The sequence below is a fragment of the Battus philenor genome, unplaced genomic scaffold, assembly GCF_028537555.1.
Source record: "Battus philenor isolate CCGP_79_NKW_IND1 unplaced genomic scaffold, ilBatPhil1.0.hap1 SCAF_13, whole genome shotgun sequence".
In the NCBI taxonomy this organism is placed as follows: domain Eukaryota; kingdom Metazoa; phylum Arthropoda; class Insecta; order Lepidoptera; family Papilionidae; genus Battus; species Battus philenor.
This window is the reverse complement of record NW_027181675.1, coordinates 1288455-1310171: the sequence shown is the minus strand read 5'-3', so window position 1 is coordinate 1310171 and position 21717 is coordinate 1288455. Positions and strand designations below refer to the sequence as shown.

At 38.4% G+C, this 21717-nt stretch overlaps 2 protein-coding genes across 2 annotated transcripts in view; both read right to left on the bottom strand.

Moving 5' to 3' along the window:
• Positions 1-277: 277 nt before the first annotated feature.
• Positions 278-2156, bottom strand: LOC137933317 (uncharacterized). Its single transcript, XM_068777226.1, has one exon. The coding sequence runs from the start codon at positions 2135-2137 to the stop codon at positions 1607-1609; it is 531 nt and encodes a 176-aa protein (XP_068633327.1). The 5' UTR covers positions 2138-2156; the 3' UTR covers positions 278-1606.
• Positions 2157-2298: 142 nt separating this feature from the next.
• The window catches only part of Vrp1 (Verprolin 1), a 50339-nt gene continuing 30920 nt past the window's right edge, over positions 2299-21717 (bottom strand). The window contains exons 3-8 of the mRNA XM_068777222.1: positions 18724-18856; positions 13951-14155; positions 8015-8121; positions 7194-7312; positions 6356-6578; positions 2299-2391 (exon numbers count right to left, since the gene is read on the bottom strand). Coding sequence (XP_068633323.1) covers positions 2315-2391; positions 6356-6578; positions 7194-7312; positions 8015-8121; positions 13951-14155; positions 18724-18856 — 864 coding nt within the window. The 3' untranslated portion in view covers positions 2299-2314. The remainder of the gene's footprint in view (positions 2392-6355; positions 6579-7193; positions 7313-8014; positions 8122-13950; positions 14156-18723; positions 18857-21717) is intronic.

The window sequence follows — 21717 nt, the reverse complement described above, 5'->3', positions numbered from 1 at the left end:
TTTTGGAAAGCCGCACTACCCTCCGTAGCGCACCGGCAGCGACTACTGCCACCTACTTAATATTTCCATGCTAATGTATGTATTTATGTACTCTATACTTCTGTGCCTGTCAACTGTATATCGACAAACATTACTCTCCTGTTGATGCAACTGTTCTATTATATATATCATGCATGTCAGCATCTACCACGCAGACACATCTCGATTGGCCGGCTATCCAAAATTAGATCGCACGCCGTTGTCCGTCCCGGGGGGGAGTATTGGAATAAAAAACGCATTTTTAATAAAGCCATATATTATTGAATTACAGTTTATAAAGTCTCGTTCGAATACATAACACCCATTTCACTATCATTAATCACCCAATGCGCCGATACTTGCATGGAAGTTGTAGACTACAATATATTACAGCCAAAATACATGGGGATGGTGTTGGTAACTACACGTTATGGAAAAGGGTAACCATCGCTAACCGTAGAACTATCAGAGTAATAAATTCTAACTAAGCTAGTATCACCGCGAGACAAAAAACCTGGAAATAACTAACGATAAGTAATAAAGTTATCAAATCAACCAACCTCCTTTGACCTTACAGCTACTGTAAACGACCTCATAAGTAATGGAGCTAGCATACACTAATATAATTGTACAATCAAGTCGAAATCCTACCCCTAATGCTCGACACGCTGGTCCGGAGGAACGCAGGTATGTGCACGCATTCCTTGTTTAGGCTACATTTCTATTACGTTGTAAAAACTACAAAATTTGAGCTTCCCGAAGATCACATGTACCTGAATAACTACAATGTATTAATTTTTAACATATCTCCAGTAGAAAATGTGAAAACTAAAAACTAGGATATACTTATTCAAAGATATGTAACTTTAATAACAAAAGGACAAATCACAATTGAATGCGGGTCCTTGTGGTTTTGTACGTTTCTGTATACACAACGCTGATGTTAGAAAATTTTAATCTAAAACTACCCACAAAACTAGTAACAGATAAACAAGAGTTTATGGCACCGCTATACATTATTTAGGCACTAATAATATAATACGAATATTACCTTGAATAGTTTTCGGTTATCACTAGTACATATATGTGCCCGAATATAAAAATCTTCTAAAACACTTGTTACAGAGAAATTTACCAAATTGTTTTTATATAACAGCGTCGTGGCAGGCCTTGACGCTTCACTCTGGTCAATCTTAAAACCGTTCTCGTTTGCAATAGATTAAACTTGAAGTTTTTCCCCGAATTGTGGCTCATTTTAATTGGTCGTTAAATCTGTCATTATTAAGAATATAGGGAATCCCCGCAATGAGCCTAATATTCGAGATTAAATTTATCGGTTGGTGAAAAATACTCGAAATGTGTATAATTTAGCTCTTTGTCTCATTTACATGGCTGACATACATCAAACTATGTAAAATTAAGAGAACTGATGAGTTTTTAATCGAGCCTTCTTAACGGACCAGCTTTCTGAGCACCACCGGCTCCGAGCTGGTGGTAGCTTGATACTTATAATGTGTGTTAGTGCCTACTTTATAAAGATATTTAAACTTGCTGAATGTGAGATCTAACGACCAATGAAAATGGACCTCTAATCATCGAGGCGGTCGGGCGACGGGGTCACGTTGCGGAAAAGGTCGAGCGAGGGGGAAAGAGAGCGAGCGAGGTCGGGGCACGGAGTGTTGGCGCGCGTCATGCTCTCGAAGCGTTCGCGCATGGCTGCTACGTGGCCCGCCATTACACTGCGTCGGTCATCCGCCGCCTCCGCTTCCGACAGCAGCGATACTTCCGACGACGCCGTGTAGTACATCTCGCTCACTACATCGCTGATCACTTCGCTGACCATCTCGCTGGCAGGCTCACATAGCACCATCTCGCTCTCGGTGGCCGAGGGATCGCTCCATTGCTCTGCCACAAACGTCTCCACTTTCCTGACATCCACCTCCTCGGGACTCACCAATTCTTCGTTCACATCACTAGTCTCCACCGCCTCCTCGGACCAGGCGACGTCCGTACAGTCTTCGTACTCCGTCTCCTCGTATCCCGAAGTCTTCATCGTCTCGCAGAGTCTATTAATGGCGTCTACTACGTCGCGGAGGTCGCTGACGTCCTCCGTGGGCATGGTTACCTGCTCAATGGGCAGGAGATCGGTGTCGGCTTGTTCCTTTTCCGCGGCGATGGTACTGGCGGGACACAGCAGCGCGTGTGCGACGGACAGCAGCGCGTGCGCGGGGTGGGACTCTGGTACGAGGTGCGCCGTGGAAGCGGACCGCGCGGGGGCCGTCGCCCCCCTTGCTCGCTAGCAGGCGCTCGAGGTCCCCGACCAGCCCTCCAGGGGCACTTTCAGGGGCGGCGGCGGCGCCTGCGCTTTGTTCACTGTCACATACGTAGTCAATGGGTCAGTACAAATCATTAAGAAAAATTGCAATTAGTGGATTAATGTGCTTTCAATACTAAATACATTCCATTGCTAACTGTAGTATAGTAGTTTTGGTAATTATACTAGTTTTTCAATTTTATTAATTACAACTGATTAATTAAGGTTTGTTTACGGGAGAGGGTGGGTAGTTTTAAATCATACACAATAACGCTTAAGTTTTTTTTTAGCGCTTAATGCTTTCCTGCGTCATGCATAACGTGCTCAGGTTAAAAATGAAGCCATGCAATCGACTCTGGTTAGGTGAGAGCAGGTTAGTACACAAAATGTTTTAGTGCCAGTGATCGGAATAAGCGAAGACATTATTGGTAATTGCACCGCAAAAATAAACATGCTTTTCTTTAATTTTATTGATCCCCTTGGTCGACAGAATGACGATTTTCAAGTTAATCGTTACATTAGTGCTACACGAACCGCTGTACTGCGCCTTTGGGAAACAAGGCGAGGTGTGGGCTGAAGGTATAATAGCAAGATTGCCCTGCTAATGGGAACTCCCCCGCCGCGATACCGAAGGCGCGGTACAGCGGTTTTGGTAACACCACAATATCAACATGAATGTTATATTAATGCCATATTAATATTTAGCTTCACTTGTTCAAATCGCTGTTTTAATGACATCGTTAGTTTACGACACAGATTAAATAATAAATTAAAATAACACTTACCCGCGACCGCGGTACCCGCACATGCCGTGTGGAACACGATTTGCGGGAATTCTTATAGCAAGCGACAATAACGAACCTCCCGAGTAGAATTAATAAAATTTTACCAATTCACCTACCACACCCCATGCGCTACCACATGAAAAACTGACTAATTAAATATATGATACCCGCCTGTGTGGTACGCTATTATGAAAACTTTAAAACAATCAAATATAAAAATTCATTTAATTTTTAGGAGTCTAAAATAACGAATTATATGAATGGATAAATGTTGTACATAACTTGTCTTCGATAACCTGTCCAAAAATCAAGTTATCAATGTAATTATATTTTCACAGAAAATTAATAAATTCCTCTTTTAATTAAGGAATTTTAATTTAAAGACATTTTCGCGTGAAATAAATATAAATGCGAGAGGTGTCTCAGAAGAAAGTTTATATTTGCGCGAATAGTGATATAGGGTGAAATCACAAAGTACATTTTGCGTTAACATCTAAAGCTACATTTTTTTCAAAATTAAATATTTACATTTGCATCTTCCTTTTAAAATAAATTTACTCTTGCCTGCATCTTCTTTTTGAAAAAAAAAAAAATAACAACCCCTTCATTTCCGTTCGCCTATTTCAAAAATAATCATTTTCTCTCCTTCTTACAAACCATAAAGTTGATTATTAAAATACCTACACTCTGTAATAATCAAAACACCATTTATACAAGTTTCTAGTGCACGCCACGATTCGTTTGCGGTAAACCTACTGGGTAGCCTACTTTCTTACTATCATACTCCTGCGTTCTTCGAAATTCTTGCCACCAAATATAAACTTTCTTTTGAGACATTATTATACCTTCTAAACAGGAGAAAATATCTCCTTTTCAAACTGAGACAAAACCACAAGAGGCAGTATTAGGTGGAACAATGAAATACTTGACAACGATTCAATAGTGATTACTTTTTTTATTAATAAAAATAATAACTATAAATAATTATAAAGCGTCGCACATCGGCTTATCACAAATGCCTGCGTCTTCGCAAAGACTAAGCCTTCATTCGATCTCTGGACGCGCTGATGCATTCAAAAATCTACCTTATTCTAATGTCACAAGTCTGCATTTTAACTAACTTTACGTCGACAAAATATTTTTAAATCTTGTATATACTATACATACTTATATATGACTGCTGTTGTCGTCGAGAGATCCAATGAACGTGTAATACTTGCGTGAAGTACATATATAAGAAATGATACTGCGCTTGCAGAATATAAATTTGCATCATGGCACCTGGCTACTCTAAACGAAAAGATCACAACGAAAAATTTTCATCTAAGGATTGCATTTGTTACAATATGTGCAGGCTTCAGGCGTGTATACGTATCAAATTGAAAAAATAAAAATGTGGGTAGTTGAATTTTAAGTCGTACTTTGGTATATATATATTAAAACTTGATTTATACATCTAAAAAATGCTACAATACATAATATTTAATTGCTTTAACAATTGCATATACTATCAAAATAACAACTGGCAGTATTATATATATACATATATATTTGGAGGGTACTCCAAAATTTTAATACAAAAATGCAATAACCATAAATAAATTTGATACGTATAAGCGCTATAACCAAATAAGATACATCAAATAAGTAAATAATTTGCATACGACTAACGTAACATAAGATTAATATAATGACTCAAAAATAAACAATTTAAGCATCTGCACTCGAAAACCCTTCGTGTATCAATAAATTTTTATATGTGTAACCAAAACTGTTTTATTTTACATAAAAAGTTTTCGAAAGGAGAAGCTTAAAAACAAATATACCTACGTAATTAACTTTAACAAAGTCAACGTATTCCATTGCATGTTACCAGTATTACAGTACTTACTTTAGGCTCTAAATTAAATTGACATTTAATGAAGATGCACCTCTTGCGGGTAGTTAGAACACGAAACAAATTTAAAATGAATCTCCAATCCAATGACAAGTGGAATGATTGTTATCCAGAAACACAATTTGAACCATCACAATCGATGCCAGTCGATGATGCATGTAAAAGCAATGAAATATACCTTATTCGAATGTACTTATTTTGAACAATGTACTAAACGTAATGAGCAAAAATGGATAAAGAATTTGTATATAAAAATCTAATTCTACCCTACAGAGACGTTTACATCACATTTAGTATTATAAGGCCACTCACGTGGAAGACGTCATGCTGTCATGCAAATATCAAATAGTTTTACATAACTTATACCTAGATCTACTTGATACTTAGCGGCTATGTTTATATTATGACTTGTACACATTGCATTGCGGACCTACTTGTATATATACAACTACGTTACTTGTATACCGTGTGACTAACCAAGTTTTTGTGCGTTTCACTTTAGTATAAGTAAAAGCAAAAAACTAAAAAAGATGCGTCGGAGACGCTCGGGGCCCGTGTAGGGCGCTATCAGTCGAGTATAGGTCCTCCTATACACGTAGAGATACCACAGTGTAAACATGTTTGAACACAACTCCCGCCTCCACTAAATAATCCCATAATGTTGTATTGAGGAATTTTTTCTTCTGTGTCAGCTTTAGCATAGATAGCTCGTAAATATGATAGATTTTAACAGGAATATATAATCGCATATATAATACGGTTGGAATATTTATTGAGGGTAGAATAAAATTATAGTAACACAGAGAATCAATTAAAGATTTGGATAAAAGAATCTACTTCGATCATAGTGAACGGCCAGTGCCAACAATGTAAGTATTATAGTAGTTAAAACCGTATATTTATTTTGATTTTAGACTTGTTATAGTCCAAGAAAGTCCAACAATTTTTTGGTCCTAAATATCTAAATAGAATTTTCCTTGTGTCTTGGAAAAACGCCACACGAAAATCGTCATGGGCGAACTTAAAGCGTTTAAGGCGGAGTAAATGTGATGGACGGAATAAGTGAAAACTTCTTCACAGAATCGAGCCTACATTTACAACAGTGTAACTCAAAAAAGAGAGATAACGGTAGACTGTTGATTTGAATATTGTTTGTAGTAACGATTATTTTGGTGAACTATAAAGGAACACAACCTGTTGCTCGTGTACCTAAATAGACCGAGTGACGTCATGTAACAGTCCGTGGTCACGATTAAATTGACCCAAACAACCTCATATGACATTATGGGATTCCCCGGTGGAGTCAGGTGTGTGAAGTGGGAAGCCCTCACGCGTACTTACCGGGCAGGGCGGCGCTGCTGTAGTCTTTAGCGATGCGCAGGAATGGCGGCGGCAGTGGGAATGCAGCAGGCGGCCGGAACAGCTCCGCGTAGCGCGTGTCCAGGTCGGGGCCACCTGTTCCTGCGCCCGGGCGCATGGAGGAGCCTCTCGCGGGCGGCGCCGGAGCACCCACCTCGCCCCAACTGCTTGAACCGCTGGATATGCTCGTTATACTTGTCGTACTCTGCAACGAAAATGTACGAAATATTTAAAGTTATGTTGAATTTTTTGCTGATATTTCGATAAAGGTTGCTAAGTCGCTGTGTATAGGCCAATTGACCGCTGGAGCTTTAATGTTCTGCAGTAGAGGACCACAAGACGGTAAGCGTAAGGTAAGAACTTGATGACTAGACGTTGGATGCAGGCCGCTGTCAATTGGTCCCATTGTAAAACTAAGGGAACCTATGTCCTGCGTCTTGTGTATGTCCAACTTCGAGAAAGAAATTAAGTTGAATCTTTTCATCTGAAATTGAATACTGCAGTAAGTCAGGAATCGAGGATCGGTTGACTAAAGTGTGTTGCCGGTGATGGTATGGCATTTACGACGGGCCTTATAAAAGTGATCAAAGTCACTCAAAGAGCAAGAGAAAAGCTATACACAGAACCAAATTCACCGATGTATTCATGGCGGAAGTTCTATGTCTGGCAATGTACGTTCTACTGTTAAAATGATGATGATACCGCGATTGTAGTTAATAAATGTATGTGACTGGCACGGGTAGGCCCAGTGCTATGTGTAGCGACATAGTATAGGTCAGTCATACGGTGGCGATGCCTGTGAGGCGCGTGCCTGACTTACGTTGGTGCGGTGGTGTGGTGGGGGCGGCGGCGGCGGCGCGTGCAGTGAGGCGTGGCGCGCGGGCGGCGGCGGGGGGCACACGCCTGGGGGGCGGAGCGCCCGCACGGCGCGCATCGTACCTGCATACAACCAACCATCTGATATTTTACTCCACTCACTTAAACCTGAACTTTCACTGCTGTCCAGAGTGCAGAAAACGCCATAAAACTCTTTTAAGGTAGCAAAAGTAGATGACTGTCTCTGTAGTACTTTTATTTGAGTCAACGACTAAAATACTTCACCAGAAATATAATTTTTTAAACTTTTTTCCACTCACACAAAAAACTGTTACATCTGCAATCCTAAAGAGTCCGACGTCTAAAGAGTGCTTTCTCTCAAAGATTACAAGGTTTTATTCTTTTACAGCTGTCTCAATTTTTCGCAAAGGCGTAAATAACTAGTAGACTATAATTAAAAAAAACTTCATATCCATTATCTATTTATACTCAGCAGAGCACAGTGACATTTGGCGCCATTTGTAAAAATTAATGCACGTTCACATTATAACATTACTTTTGCGCCACCTGTTATTAAGCGTTTGTCGGCAAAGATCTTTGAAGCATTTCCACCTACTTCCAATCACCTGTATAAAGGTGGAACTCACTCTGAAAGAGTCAGCACGACATACATATATATATTACTTCTGAAACTATTTGTTTTTGGATATATGTACCATACATTGACTTGCGCTATATATTCTTTAAATCTTTTATACCTATAGATAATTACCCTATGTAAAGTTTTATAGTGTTGGATTATGAGTGTTTTAAAAAGTGCCTCACCGAAATGCGAGGCGGGGTTCTTGGTGGCGATGTGCGGCAACGTGGGCGGCGGCTGAGGAGGCCGCGACGGAGCACCCGGCGGAGACGGCGGCGACACCGGCGGCGACCTGGAACAACAAGTTACACTCATATTACTACCCACACTGAGGATCATATATCACAACAAGTCATCTCAATAAAAAAACGCTTTTGATACATATATCCTACCCTGAATCACATAAGGCTGCGAAACTTGGGATAGATGGAAACGATGTCAGAAAGCCATGGAAAGGAGTATCCTTTGGATAAAACTAAAAGAGAAAGTCAGAAATAGAAACATACAGGGAAGAATCCTGACTCAAATCGATCAACAAAAATGGAGGTGCACAGGTCATATGCTCCGGAACAATGACGAATGATTGATCATAAGGCTGACCATCAGGTACTTCAGGGGCGGTCAATGAAGTTGGGATCAAAAAGTCAGAAGATGGAATGAAATAAGAATGATAATAGGACTTTGGAGGACGTGATAATCCTAAAAGCACGTCGTTTAAAATAAATCATTTATTAGCAAGGCTAATTAGATAAGAAATACAATTAAAATGAACTTCACTGTAATAGCACGTCGGTGGACATCCACCCAACGGTTAAGCTCACCGCTAATATACTTAAAACTACCTACGGACATTTTTTTTTTATTCTAATTTGTATTGCTACTGATTTTTATTACAATAATTTTTTTCGCTTTTACTGAACGCAGACAGTTGGGAGAAGGTTGCCGCTATTTGATACGGATCTTTCTTCTTCCAGCTGCAAGGCACGACAGCGTTTTATAATCATTTACAAATTTTTTTTTTTACAAAATTTTCTTTTATTTCTCATGAATCATTTTAAACATGAAATTACTCAAAGAATCATAATGGTAGTGAGCAGGCCACATAACGCGCAGAACACTGCCATTGGAGCTTTAAACTTCTATAATGGACCCTAGGAACCGACAAGCGAAGAGTAGGATGTCTAACAACCACGTGAACAAAACCTTGCTATGGTTCGTACAGGGTCATGTATAGCAGTGAACATCCTAATGCTTAAATGTTACAAGGATCTCCAACCGCGCCTGAATCTGAGAAGTACCCACAACAAACTTAGGAAATCACAACTTACAATACCAACATTTCAAGCGTTTCACCGCATGGTTACAAAAGAGTTTTACTATAATCGCCCATAAATCTAAATACCTACAAACCATGTTAATGTTATTTTTGACCCGATCAAGGCAAAATACGTTCACGATATCTTAACATCGTGCATTAAACTCTTAAAACACTTTTTTGAACTTTATATCAAAATTTAAATGAAATTGAAACAAGAACAAATTAGTAGGTGTTTCACTAGACGCTTGCATATCTATCTATCGAGATATACAAGCGTCTAGTGAAACATCAGACGTCTCAAAAATTGATCCGTTTCATTATGACCCATATACATGACGACTTGAAGGCGACATATTCTGATGGTGGAGGCTTAGACCGACCCCCCTCCACTAACGGTTTACTGTGTAACATAGGACTCCTCTGCAAAAACTGATCACCAACTACAAGGTAACAAAAAAAAAGTAACTTTACACGAGTGCGAATACCTTGACCGAGGGAGAAGGAAGGGAGCAAAATGTCGACTGCCAGTGTCGGGAACGATTTTATTTTAATGAATGAAATATTATTGTTTATAGTCCTTTGCTCTATACATCCAGAGCAAGCGATTTTAAACTGTATTATTAAGGTGATTCCATATATATATAGCCTAAGATGTTTCGTGAAGATCAGACCCGTACGCACCAGGGTGTTGTGGGTATATCTATCCATAAGCAGATGATAGGTTAAATGACGAAAGCGATTTTTAACAAGTGTACCATAAGAAAGTTCGTGTATTGACTTCAAAGAGTAATTGTGATATGTTTTTGCAATTGTAGTCATTTCGTAACGTAAAAAAAAGCTAAGGATTTCACTGTTGTCCAAGTTACATGTGCAAATTCAAGTGGTTCAATAGAAAATAACGCAGATTTTATATGGCTTTGTTATCCATCGCCCAAAAACAATTTTTAATTACAAATTAAATAAACCGAAATAGACTCGCGTTATTAATAATTTTATTTCAATAACCTAAGCCATAAACTACCTTCGCATCACTTGAATATTTATTGCATTTAATTATTTAAACACAACAGCGGATGTAACATAGACGACGGTATCCAAAAACGGAATGCGATTTGATACTACGGTACTATATTTGTATCTTTAGTTGTTGACAAATCGTCCAACGTTTTTGAGGGTAGTCGGAAATATACGCAAACTGGAAATCCATAACTCAATATCAATAAGGCAATCGATAATTTTATACCAGACATAGTGAATGTATCTATATTGGGACTGAAACTTCTTATTAGAGAGATGAATACTAATGAATAATATACAGGATTATTACTTATGTCTGAATAAAAGAAAAGCCTACCAGAAATTCAACAGATGCTGTTTTAAATGAAATTTAACAAAAAATAATATATGTACATTATAATATCAACCGTGTCTAACAACAAGTTCCACACATTTACCGCTACAATATGTTTTATATAATAATATACTTTTAATTTTAGATTTAATACTTAGAAACAGAAGGTGTACGAATATCTTATGGAACTATTATATAGGCGTACAGTCAAACCCCTGTCAGACTTAAATCAAGGTTAACTTTTAAGGATTTGTGTTTATTCTGTGCATAAATAATATGTTATTAAAAATTCTCATTGATCAGCAAAAAGCTTTAAACCTCTTACATAAATTTCCATTTGCACTACACCATTGCACGTCTACCACTGCATGTGCGAAAGTGGCTAAATATTGGTCCTTTTCTTACTTAGGTTGGACTTCCGCAAGGTAACGCCTGATTCCATTAAATAAATTTCAAATCACCTTATATAAAGTATTGGCTCTAAAGTATGTTACATTATTATTTATTCTATTGGAATGCGACATGTCAATAAATTCTAACAGTATATATTCCACAAGAACAGATAGGTAAAGAGTGATTTATTTTAATTTGTAATTATCCGAATTTTAAAACGCTTTCGCTTACGATATTATCATTACGTTATTAATTATTTTAAGTAAGAAAAGGACCAATATTTAGCCTCTTCCACACATGCAGTAGTAGTCGTGCAACAAAGTGCACCGCCCGTCAGCCCGCTGATAAATGCGTATGCGGCAAATAATGCGAATCACACAACTGCCACCGTCAAAACACTCAATACGTGTTACACCCCTCCACGGGGCATCTTCAGGAGTTATGTTACACCGATTAGTGCCAAACACAGAGTGAGTCACTACTACATGTGCGGAAGTGGCTAAATTTTGGTCGTTTTCTTACTTAGGATGGATTCCGCAAGGTAACGCCTGATTCTATTAAATATTAATTATTTTATTATAACCAATCACCCTGTACGTATGTAAAGTCATCTAATAGCATCCTGAAAATATTCTATTTCGAATGTTAAGGTGGGGGCATCCCCCAAGACGCAACACAACCGTGCATTATGTTCTCGGAATAGCTTTTCCTAAACAGACATCTCTTGGGTGGTATGAAAGTAAACTTCATATCTAACTTTGACGACGGACTAAAAATAACACGAGTTTTGTAAAAACAATACGTCAATAAATTCTCTAAAATGTTTTCATAATTCACCATCCACTTATAATGATCACGTTTTTTTTTATGTCAATAGAAAAAATACCTATAGAACCCAATTTAAAACAACCTCGCGAGAGTCCCGTAGCCGTTTTAATCTGAGAATAGATTACAAAACAGTCGCGTATTGTGATCTCATTTCCAAATGAACTTAATACAGTTGTTCAAACAATTTGTACTAAAATTGCATCAGTCTACCTCGTGGGTGGACGTTCAGCACTACACTTTCCGACCGCTGGTGTGGCACTCACACTGTCACTCTTGCCAATTAGCTGGCATGTACTCTTCATACCAGCTTCGATCTCTTATCTCTTCATGACTCCTTGATAAAAGTTATTATACTTTCCATGAGCACGGGTGCAAGAGAGATAGATAGACGCCCACTGCAAGGCAAATGCCACCCCCACAGATCGCTACAGTTACTGACTTTATGCTGCCAGTATCCAGAAACTTCTTGCGACCTTGATTATGTTGCTCGTCTACCTAACGTGGATCTTATACACGCCACGTCTACCGGCTCGTGGGCGCCAGAATATTTCTGCCCCAACGCCCGACCAACTGCCATTTCAGATTTCAAAAGCTATCCCATAATTTATGGAAAATCATTCTAGGCCAAAAAAGAATAGCAAAACGGATTGAGACATGCAATCAGCAGATTGACCAAGTACTTGCTACTAAAGACATGTCTTTCTGCGACATCACCAGAAGACTACGAATGACACAACAAGGTGGTCTGTTTAACCTGCGCTTGCTCATACATCCTACACAAAATACTGGAACGATTTAACGTTGGCGATTATTGTATAGTCAAATACATAATACAAAACTAAACTACAGTAATACCCCGCTTTACGCGACCCCGTTATACGCGGTTTCACTACAAAGCGAATTGCAAATTTCGCGCTCAAATGCCTCGAATTACGCGAAAGAGTGCATATAAATATAATGTAGTCATCAACTTCTCTACGGTGTCTTGACCATCTGTCAAACAATTAAAAACAGTGTTGGTTGTTATGAACGTATTTTACAAGAACGTAAACAAAACGTTACCCAAAAGACAATAGATGTATTTTTCCGTGAAAAATAAGAGTATGTATTGCATAAAGTGTTCCTAGAATTAAAGTGATTGATTAAAATGATTTGTATTTTTTGTTATAATTTTTGACTATGTTTAATCATAAACCTCGTTATACGCGAATTTCAGTTCACGCGATTTTTTTTGGAACGTATCCCTCGCGTAAAGCGGGGTATTACTGTAGTTCTTATATTCAAAGTTTATTTCTAAGTCGTAGATCTCCCACAGAAAAAATGTTTTTAGGGGATATACCAAAATCGCCTCGTTTGTCAGACGGGTTGGCTATCGCATTGTGGTATTATGGAATAGCAAACAATACTGCTGTTCATAATCTGAAACTTGCTTATTAGCAGTGGCAATCATATATAATTAACCTTCTAACTGCCAAGCTGTTTTGGCCATGACTTCCCCAGGTGCCAAATGGAAATATCAAGTGTAGGCTTTCCTTATGTGAAAATTTGGGATCTTTACATTCTATGAATGAATATAACACATTATGTACTGAGATCGCCGGCGTCCTTCATGGCACTTAAAGGCAACAGAGTACTCGGTGTGCCATGAGGTCGCCGGCGGGTCACGTTTTTGTAACACAGAAAACACGATAGGTTTTCAAAGCCAACTTTTAAATATGAATAAATTATGAATTCAATACAAATAAAGGTTTCTATATACATATTCTAATGTAAATTTTATATAAAAAGTAAAGCCGCCCGCGGTCTCATTGGCACCCATGGTAACCGCTTCTAAAACATGCTGCAAATCGTATACCATCCCGTGATCCAGTTGCTAGGTGCCTAATGAAGCTAATAATTACCGGAGGGTCGGAAAAAAATAATATTCCTTAGATGTACAGATGAAAAATTGTGAGGTAGCCGGCGGCCCTCACGGCACCTATTGTTGGGTATCGTGAGGTAGCCGGCGGTCCTCATGGCACTTAAAAGGTTAATAAGCGAAGTGTGCATTATTTAAGATTGTATTGCGAGAATCGAACTCACGACTTCTACAACTTCAGACTTTTACAACTGTACTGATATTATTGGCATTAAATTATCCGTGGATTAAGCTAACCTGCAGAACTAAAGGAGAATACTCAAGACATTACATAACATTTTCAGCGAGCTGGTAAATATAAGAAGGATCTTACCTGGGTACCCTCATGCTTTGTGCTCTGGCTGCAACTTTTCCGTTGACGATGAGCTTCTTAGGCGGTGGCGAAGGCGCCGGGGGCTTCGGCGCCACGTTCGGCTTGCCGTGACTTGGCCGCGCGCGTTCAGACAGGTCCGACGTGGATAGTGAAGCAGCAGGAGTCGGTGTGGGAGGTGCTGACGACAATGACGTCATGCTGCCTCCTACAATATTTAAACATTTTCATTAAAAAACAGACTATTTGCAAAGTCAACATTACAAAGTAACCTTTAAATATATAGACAATTGACGGTAGGCATAAAATAAATACATGTTTGTATATATATCTAGTAATCGTCATTTAAGTATCACAATGAAATAATTCAAACATTTTTTTTTATTTTTTGTGGCGCTATTGGGGATCTCTTTTCTACCCCCTATTTAATTGGGAACAGGGTTTTTTATTTCTTAATAATTTTTTCACTTGAATTTTTATTTTCGTTCTCGTCTTCCATAGTATACAATATCGTTTTTTTTCTTCCTTCTATCATTCCATTCCTTTCGTACATCCTCAAACACTTCAGTTATCCATTTCTATCACAGTATCACAGTTTTAATTGGTTTAAATATTTTCTCGTGTACATCAATTTTATTATGGATTTATTTTACAATTTTTTTTAATATCAATGAATCTATTTTAATATGTTGTATCCACCTATGTTTTGTTCCAGTCTATAGCGTATTGTGCAACTTTCATAAAGAATTTGAGGGCGCACTCTCGTCCTTTTCCATTATAATGGAGGCAAGTGTTGCCTCCTCTATCTTTTTGCCTAGCCGGCATTCGGTCTCATATCGAAGCCATTCTGGAACATTCTGCTACCAGGTGGATCGCGGTCTGGTCCACGCCCCGTTCACAGAAGCACGAGGGGTTCTCTCAGAGCTTAAACCTATGAAGGTACTTAAAGAACCCCCCGTGCCCCGTGAAGAGCTGGACCAAGACCGCGTCCACCTCCACGCTGCGGGCTTCAAATATTATACAGGGTGATTCGTTATAAGTGTAAGAGCTTTGTTCTTCTTTTCAGCTGACAGACGCCTATTGGAAAGCACATGCCTCCGTAAAAGTTCACCACCATAACAGACCCTGCATTGCCCGCATCTGGCGACTTTCCGTGACCTTTACTATGTCGTCTGTCTACCTAGTGGGGTACCTGCCCACGCCGCGTCTACCAGAGGTCGAGAACCTTCCGGCTCCAACGGCCATTGGTTGCACGAGCGATGTGCTCCTCCCACCGCCACTTCAGACAAACAATCCTTCGAGTCACGTAGGTGATCTTGGTTCTACTTCGGATCTCATTTCTGATCCGATATCGCTTTAAAGTGATGAACATATAGTTATCGTTTCCCAGCCAAAAAGCTGTCCACTCTGTATATAATGATCACTCTAAAATAGGTGACATCAATTTTTTTTTCTATTGTAATGCAACAGGCCAGTAACACCTGGCAGTGCAAATTCTGTAGAGACAGATAATTAAAATTCTAAATTTGAATATGTTTAAATCCAAACTTTGAAAATGTATTATTTTGCTACATTATCATGACATTATTTACAAAAGTTGACAGCAAATAACTATATATTTACACTAGTAACCGTTATTTTACCATTTCTTGTATTGTGTATTACGTACACACATATATATGCATATATATATATATATATATATATATATATATATATATATATACACATATATATACACATATATATATATATATATATATATATATGCACATAAAACGCGGGGTGATTTTAAAGAATATATTTATAACATAACCTGCTTATCTAACACTGGAACAATAACATAGTACACATAAACATACAAGATTGTTTAAAAATTCGAAACCTCTTTGTGCGCTCACGGACAAAACCATTAGTTTCGCTGATTTCATATTACAATGTTTATTTTCTTTACCAGAATAAGTACATATGAAGAGATAATACTTGAAGGCATCAAAATTGTAAAACTGTCTGTATGGCCAGTTATTTCATTATGAATGAACATATTGCACCATACATTTACATACATGTTAATACAAGATATACAAATGACCTTGTTAGGGTCAGTCCGCTTTCAATTGGATATTTGTGGAGGCTTTTATTCAACCTTAAGGCTCTAGCAACCATCTGCCATCAATGGAGACTCAATTATATTTACTGTCTTACGCAAGTATTACAAAACTACACATTAAAATTAATTATAGTTTACTATCTATCCCTGCAGACAGTACTGCCAGAAGTTACTGGCCTGTCCTATTACATATTCAATAGACTAACATAATTATCACATACGAGTCTTTTAACATCATCATTTTATACAAAGTGACATTAAAATCAATATCGGCATGGAAAACCAAAAAGAGTTCCGTCTCGTAAAATCTGATTTACAACCATTACACACACACACACACACACGCACGCGCGCGCACACACACACACACACACATTATATATATATATGTATATTAAAATTCGAAGCCGAAATATAATTAGCCGATTGTCTCTTTCCAGAGGTCGATGTGCAATATTTATCGTCGGCAACTATATAATATATTTTAAAATTTTGAGCAAGCGTTCTTTGAAATTTTACCAATTTAAAGCCCGCGCACAGGCCACAGGAGAAATCGAATATATATTATACCATAATTTAATATATATCAGGATGATCAGGAATAGCTGCGCATTCAAAGCGAAGACTTGAAAGCTATCGCTTGACAAGCTGACGGAATCATCACGATATTTCGATTTTATTATTGATTATATTTACATAAATATTATATGTAGATTTATTTTATTTAAATATATATATTATACCATATTTATATATAATATATAAAATTCTCGTGTCACGGTGTTCGAACTTGAACTCCTCCGAAACGGCTTGACCGATTTTTACCAAATTTTACATGCGTATTCAGTATGTCTGAGAATCGGCTACTATCTATTTTTCATACCCCTGAGTGGTTCACCCCTAAATTATTTTTTTTATTTTTTAGACAATTTTTTTGGTTTTTATTTTATTATGATACAGCATACAAAAATACATACAACCTTAAATTTTCACCCCTCTACGATCAACCCTCATCTTACATTTGTTAATTAAAAACTTTATTTTTTTTTGCAAAACAACGTTTGCGGGATCAGCTAGTTTTATTATATTTATATATATAGTACATGTAGATAAATTTTATTTAAATATACATTATGCAATATTTATATATATTATAATAATCAGTAGTCATTAATATTATATATATATGGTGTTCCCTCTCAATTTGATTTTACATTTTTATTATATTTTTCGTGTTTTATGATATCATCTTGTTTCACCTTCCATTCTCAATCTATCTCTGCACCACCAAACGATTAACTGGTGGAGAATGCTTTTTGCATTAACTTCGCTGCTATGTAATACATACATTGTATAAGTGTTTTAAAAATAAATAAAAAATTTCGTACGTTTTGTGAATTTATATAGAAAGACTATTTATATCTTAAGCTTTCATTTTATAGTTTCACTTCTTATCTTCATATTGAAAACAAGTACATCCGTGGGACATCTAATAATGCTTACATATATATATATATAAACTACGTAAATACAGACTGAAATTAAAAAGGCTATTCAGCATAAATCAAATTTAAATTATATTCTCGAGTCGTGTGTGACTAAATTTTAAAACATCGAAATAAAACGGTATCATACATTGACTTTACCTAAAAATATGGCATTACGTAGATATAAAATATGATAACTGTTCAACTTTATCAGATAATATTAAATACTTTTGTTAATCTCGTTAGAAGGTAGTGAATATAAAGAAAACAAAGCGTAAATTTTAACAGTTTGACTGCTAAACAATTGTTGCAAGAAACGAACGAACGAAGAAAACGAAAATCGCGGGACATATTTTGATATCAGGGTCGGTTGGAAGCGCTCTCCATCCAACGTTCTCCCACGACTTGAAGAGATTGAACGTTGAACCCCAAAACTTTAAGATATCTTCAGCCTTTTGTTCTACGCTCTATCTAAATATACATCTATTTACAATTTGGCAGCTATTTTGTTTTTATTATACGATGGATACATCAACTCTTTTGTGATATTTTAACATATAAAATAGAGTATACAGGCTGATTGGTTATACGTGTAAAAGAATTAAAAGGATAAAAACCTATAAAACTACTTCATATCACTCTGTAAAAAGAGATCACTCTGAAATAGGTAACATTAGTTTTTTTTTTTTATTTGAATTCGACATTTCAATTAGTTCTGACTGTACAAAGTCTAAAGGAACAGGTAGTTTGAACACGTTCTTCCTTACTATTAATATTTAAGTTTGGACGCGTTCTTCCTTACTATATTATTTCTGATACTAATAATTTTAGAACAGGGTGTATATATAAAACGGAAACCAGATAACCACGTGGTAAAAACTGCTTTAAGCCTCCCAGAATTCCCAAGAGGGAGAGGGCGTCCAAAAGCTACGTGGTGGTCTAATATCAGAAAGGAACTGGAAACCCTTCAACTTGATGCAGGGACAACCCAGGATAGAGTGGCCTGGCGCAAATTGATAAGGAGACCCGACCCCAAATAAAGGGAAAAGGGAAGGAAGAAGAAGAAGAGGTGTATATATAAAACGGCAAATGAGCGTATAGCTCACCAACTTTATCGCTTTTAAACTCGATAATAGATCACCTTGTGTACTCCACGTATCTAGTCAACTGATAGCTTACCCAGCGAGGCCTGCGCGTTGGAGTGCAGCGAGCTCTTGTTGCGATGCAGCGTGGCCGCCATGTGCGGGGGCAGAGATTGATCCGGGGGCTGCGGTGCAGCCCCGCCGGTCGTCAGCACCGAGTCTGATGAGCTCTGCAATAACAACAACATCATTCAGCAACAAGCTATTAAGTTTCCCAACAGCACCAACCAAGTATACCTCCAATACAATGTAAACACAAACATCAGGAACAACACCTAATTAGGTGTACTCTTAGACTCTCGTCGTTTCAGCCCATAGACACCAATATAAGGCTTTCCCCAAAGATATCTATGGCGGATATCGTAAACTAAGAAAGGGATTAATATATAGTTACTTCCGCTATGCAGCAGTAGTCGTGCAATAAAGTGCACCGCTCGCCTGCCCGCTGATAAATGCACGTGCGGCAAACAATGCGAATTACAAAACTACCACCGTTAAATCACTCAACACGTGTTTCACCCCTCCACGGGGCATCCTCAGGAGTTATGTTACACCGATTAGTGCCAAACACAGAGTGAGCTCAGTCCTATTGTCTGTTGTCTCATGTGAAGTTTTTGCTGTTAGCCTTGCCGCTTTTACAGCATTCGGAAACGAGTTCACGGAACGGAGGGGTCCGTGAACTATATAAAATTACAGGATTCGACTTTCCGAACCCGTATCAGTACAGAGACGAGGAAGTCACAAAGGTAGTGGCCGCGAGATAAAAGCAGCGGGGCTCACCCAGCCAGCCCTCGAGGACACAAACCCAGCGCGACCCAGTCGGCCGGCAGAACTCGCGGCTAGTACGTCTGTCTGGTCAGTGTTACTGAATTGTACTGAATGAGAAGTTAAGTGTGGAGGGCAGCGTGGACCACTCGGCAATCTAAGGAAGGATACTGATCCTACCTCGGATCGTCCACGCTGTTCAAGGCGGCGTCAGAAGGCCGACGCCGTTTACGTAACGAACGGTAGAAAGTGTGGTGAATGATTATTGAGCATCACACGCATTTTTTCGTACGTTGAGCGGTCGCCAGTGGAGTGGTTGTTGTAGATGATGAGTTATCGCTTGCAGTGTAGTTAGTGTCTGAAGCGTGAGGTGTGTGGTGAGTGGATTGTGGGAACCGAGCTCAGTCCGTCACCGCTTTATTTATATGCCGCGGGTTTGAGATGACATGAAGTAAAATGCGTCTATCCTGAGACCTTAAAGTAATGAAACTAGAGGTCATCCGGAGGTGCCTAGGGTCGGGCCGCTACATAATACTCTACTGGATTAGTAGACCTCCGAGCACTTAGATCGCTTCGGTCAACGCTCCATGATTGACTAAAATCAAGAGCCATCACCACCGCTTAGCGTTCCGACACATGTGTGCCCAAGAGGTCCAAACCTCTGCTTGCTACGACCAGGCTCTATCGGGATACAATAGACCAGTGATTCCCAAAATGGTCTATATCGACCCCTAGGGGTCTATGACAACCTGCAAGGGGTCTACGTCTGCGAAAAAAAATTGGGGGGTCCATGAAATGGAAATAGGGGTCCACAATAGTGGATCTCAACACATCAGTGTACCTGTTTACTTACATCATACTATCTTATAATATCAAAAACTTTTACATTAGTTATAAAAGTACCTATGAAGTAAAAAATTTATTATATATGTTTATAAAATTGTGTAAGTTGTAGAATGTGGGTATTCGCTTTGTGGTCGCAATACATTTTGAACTTGTATAAACCTGAGAGTCGCAGTCTCAGAGCTTCGCTACCTTGCACTGCCTTGTTCAATTCATCACTCTATAAATACGAATGTGGGACAAACAAATAAATTTACAGGAAATCAATATCAGGTAAGTAGGGGGTCTACCCAACACGGAAAAACATGACAAGGGGTCTACGACACAAAGAAGCTTGGGAAACTCTGCAATAGACTATCTTCCCTGTACCAGAGGAGGCATTGTGTTTATATATAGACATCCAATGCCTGCTACCTTAAATATGTCATCCATCCACCTGAAAGGAGTCCATATATGTCACATATGTCTCGTGTTCATCACACAAGAACCTCTCCAACGACCACCAAATTCAAATACCACAAATTCATTACTGTTAATTTATATATCCTCACATTCATTGCTGCATAAATTAACTCAAAAGTTCGCGAGCGGATAATATAAACAGCAATGTATGTTGCATTCAATTTGGGGCCACGGACGGTCGCCGCTGAGCCCGCGTGTTCCCTTGGCACGACATTATTGACAATAATTTATTTCCTGTTACAATATATAAAGCGTTTACAAATGTGTGAGTGAACATATCTATACGCACGAGCCGTGCTTCACGCACACAAACACGTGTGGAATGTCATTAATAATCCATCAGACGCAAGTGTTCATCAATCCGGATGCAGGCGCTAGAATTAAGGGGGAATTTCTCTTAGCGAACATAAAGCAAGGTTTTTATGCCATCGAATCTGTCATACATCAATTACAAACACGTAGGTATGTAAAATAGATATTTTAAGCCTTATTTACATATCTAATTCAATGAAATTAAAAAAATCTACAATCCAATTATATTAGATTGATCGGAAAGTACTGTCGTTTCAGTCGACATATTTTACAGAAAAACCTATTGATTTTTACAGCTCCGGCATGAATTTTTATATTTAATGGAATCGGGCGTTACCTTGCGGAAGTCCTTCCTAAGTAAGAAAACCACCAATATTTAGCCGCTTCCGCACATGCAGTGGTAGCTGTGCAATTAAGTGCACCGCCCGCCAGACCGCTGATAAATGCATATGCGGCAAACAATGCGATTCACATAACCGCCATCGCCAAATTACTCAACACGTGTTTCACCCCTCCACGGGGCAACTTCAGGAGTTATGTTACACCGATTAGTGCCAAACACAGATTCAACCACCACCTATCTACCACCGTTCACTCTCTTTCATATTACTTGGTAATAAAGTTTTATTAACTTAATCATCAGTTAAAA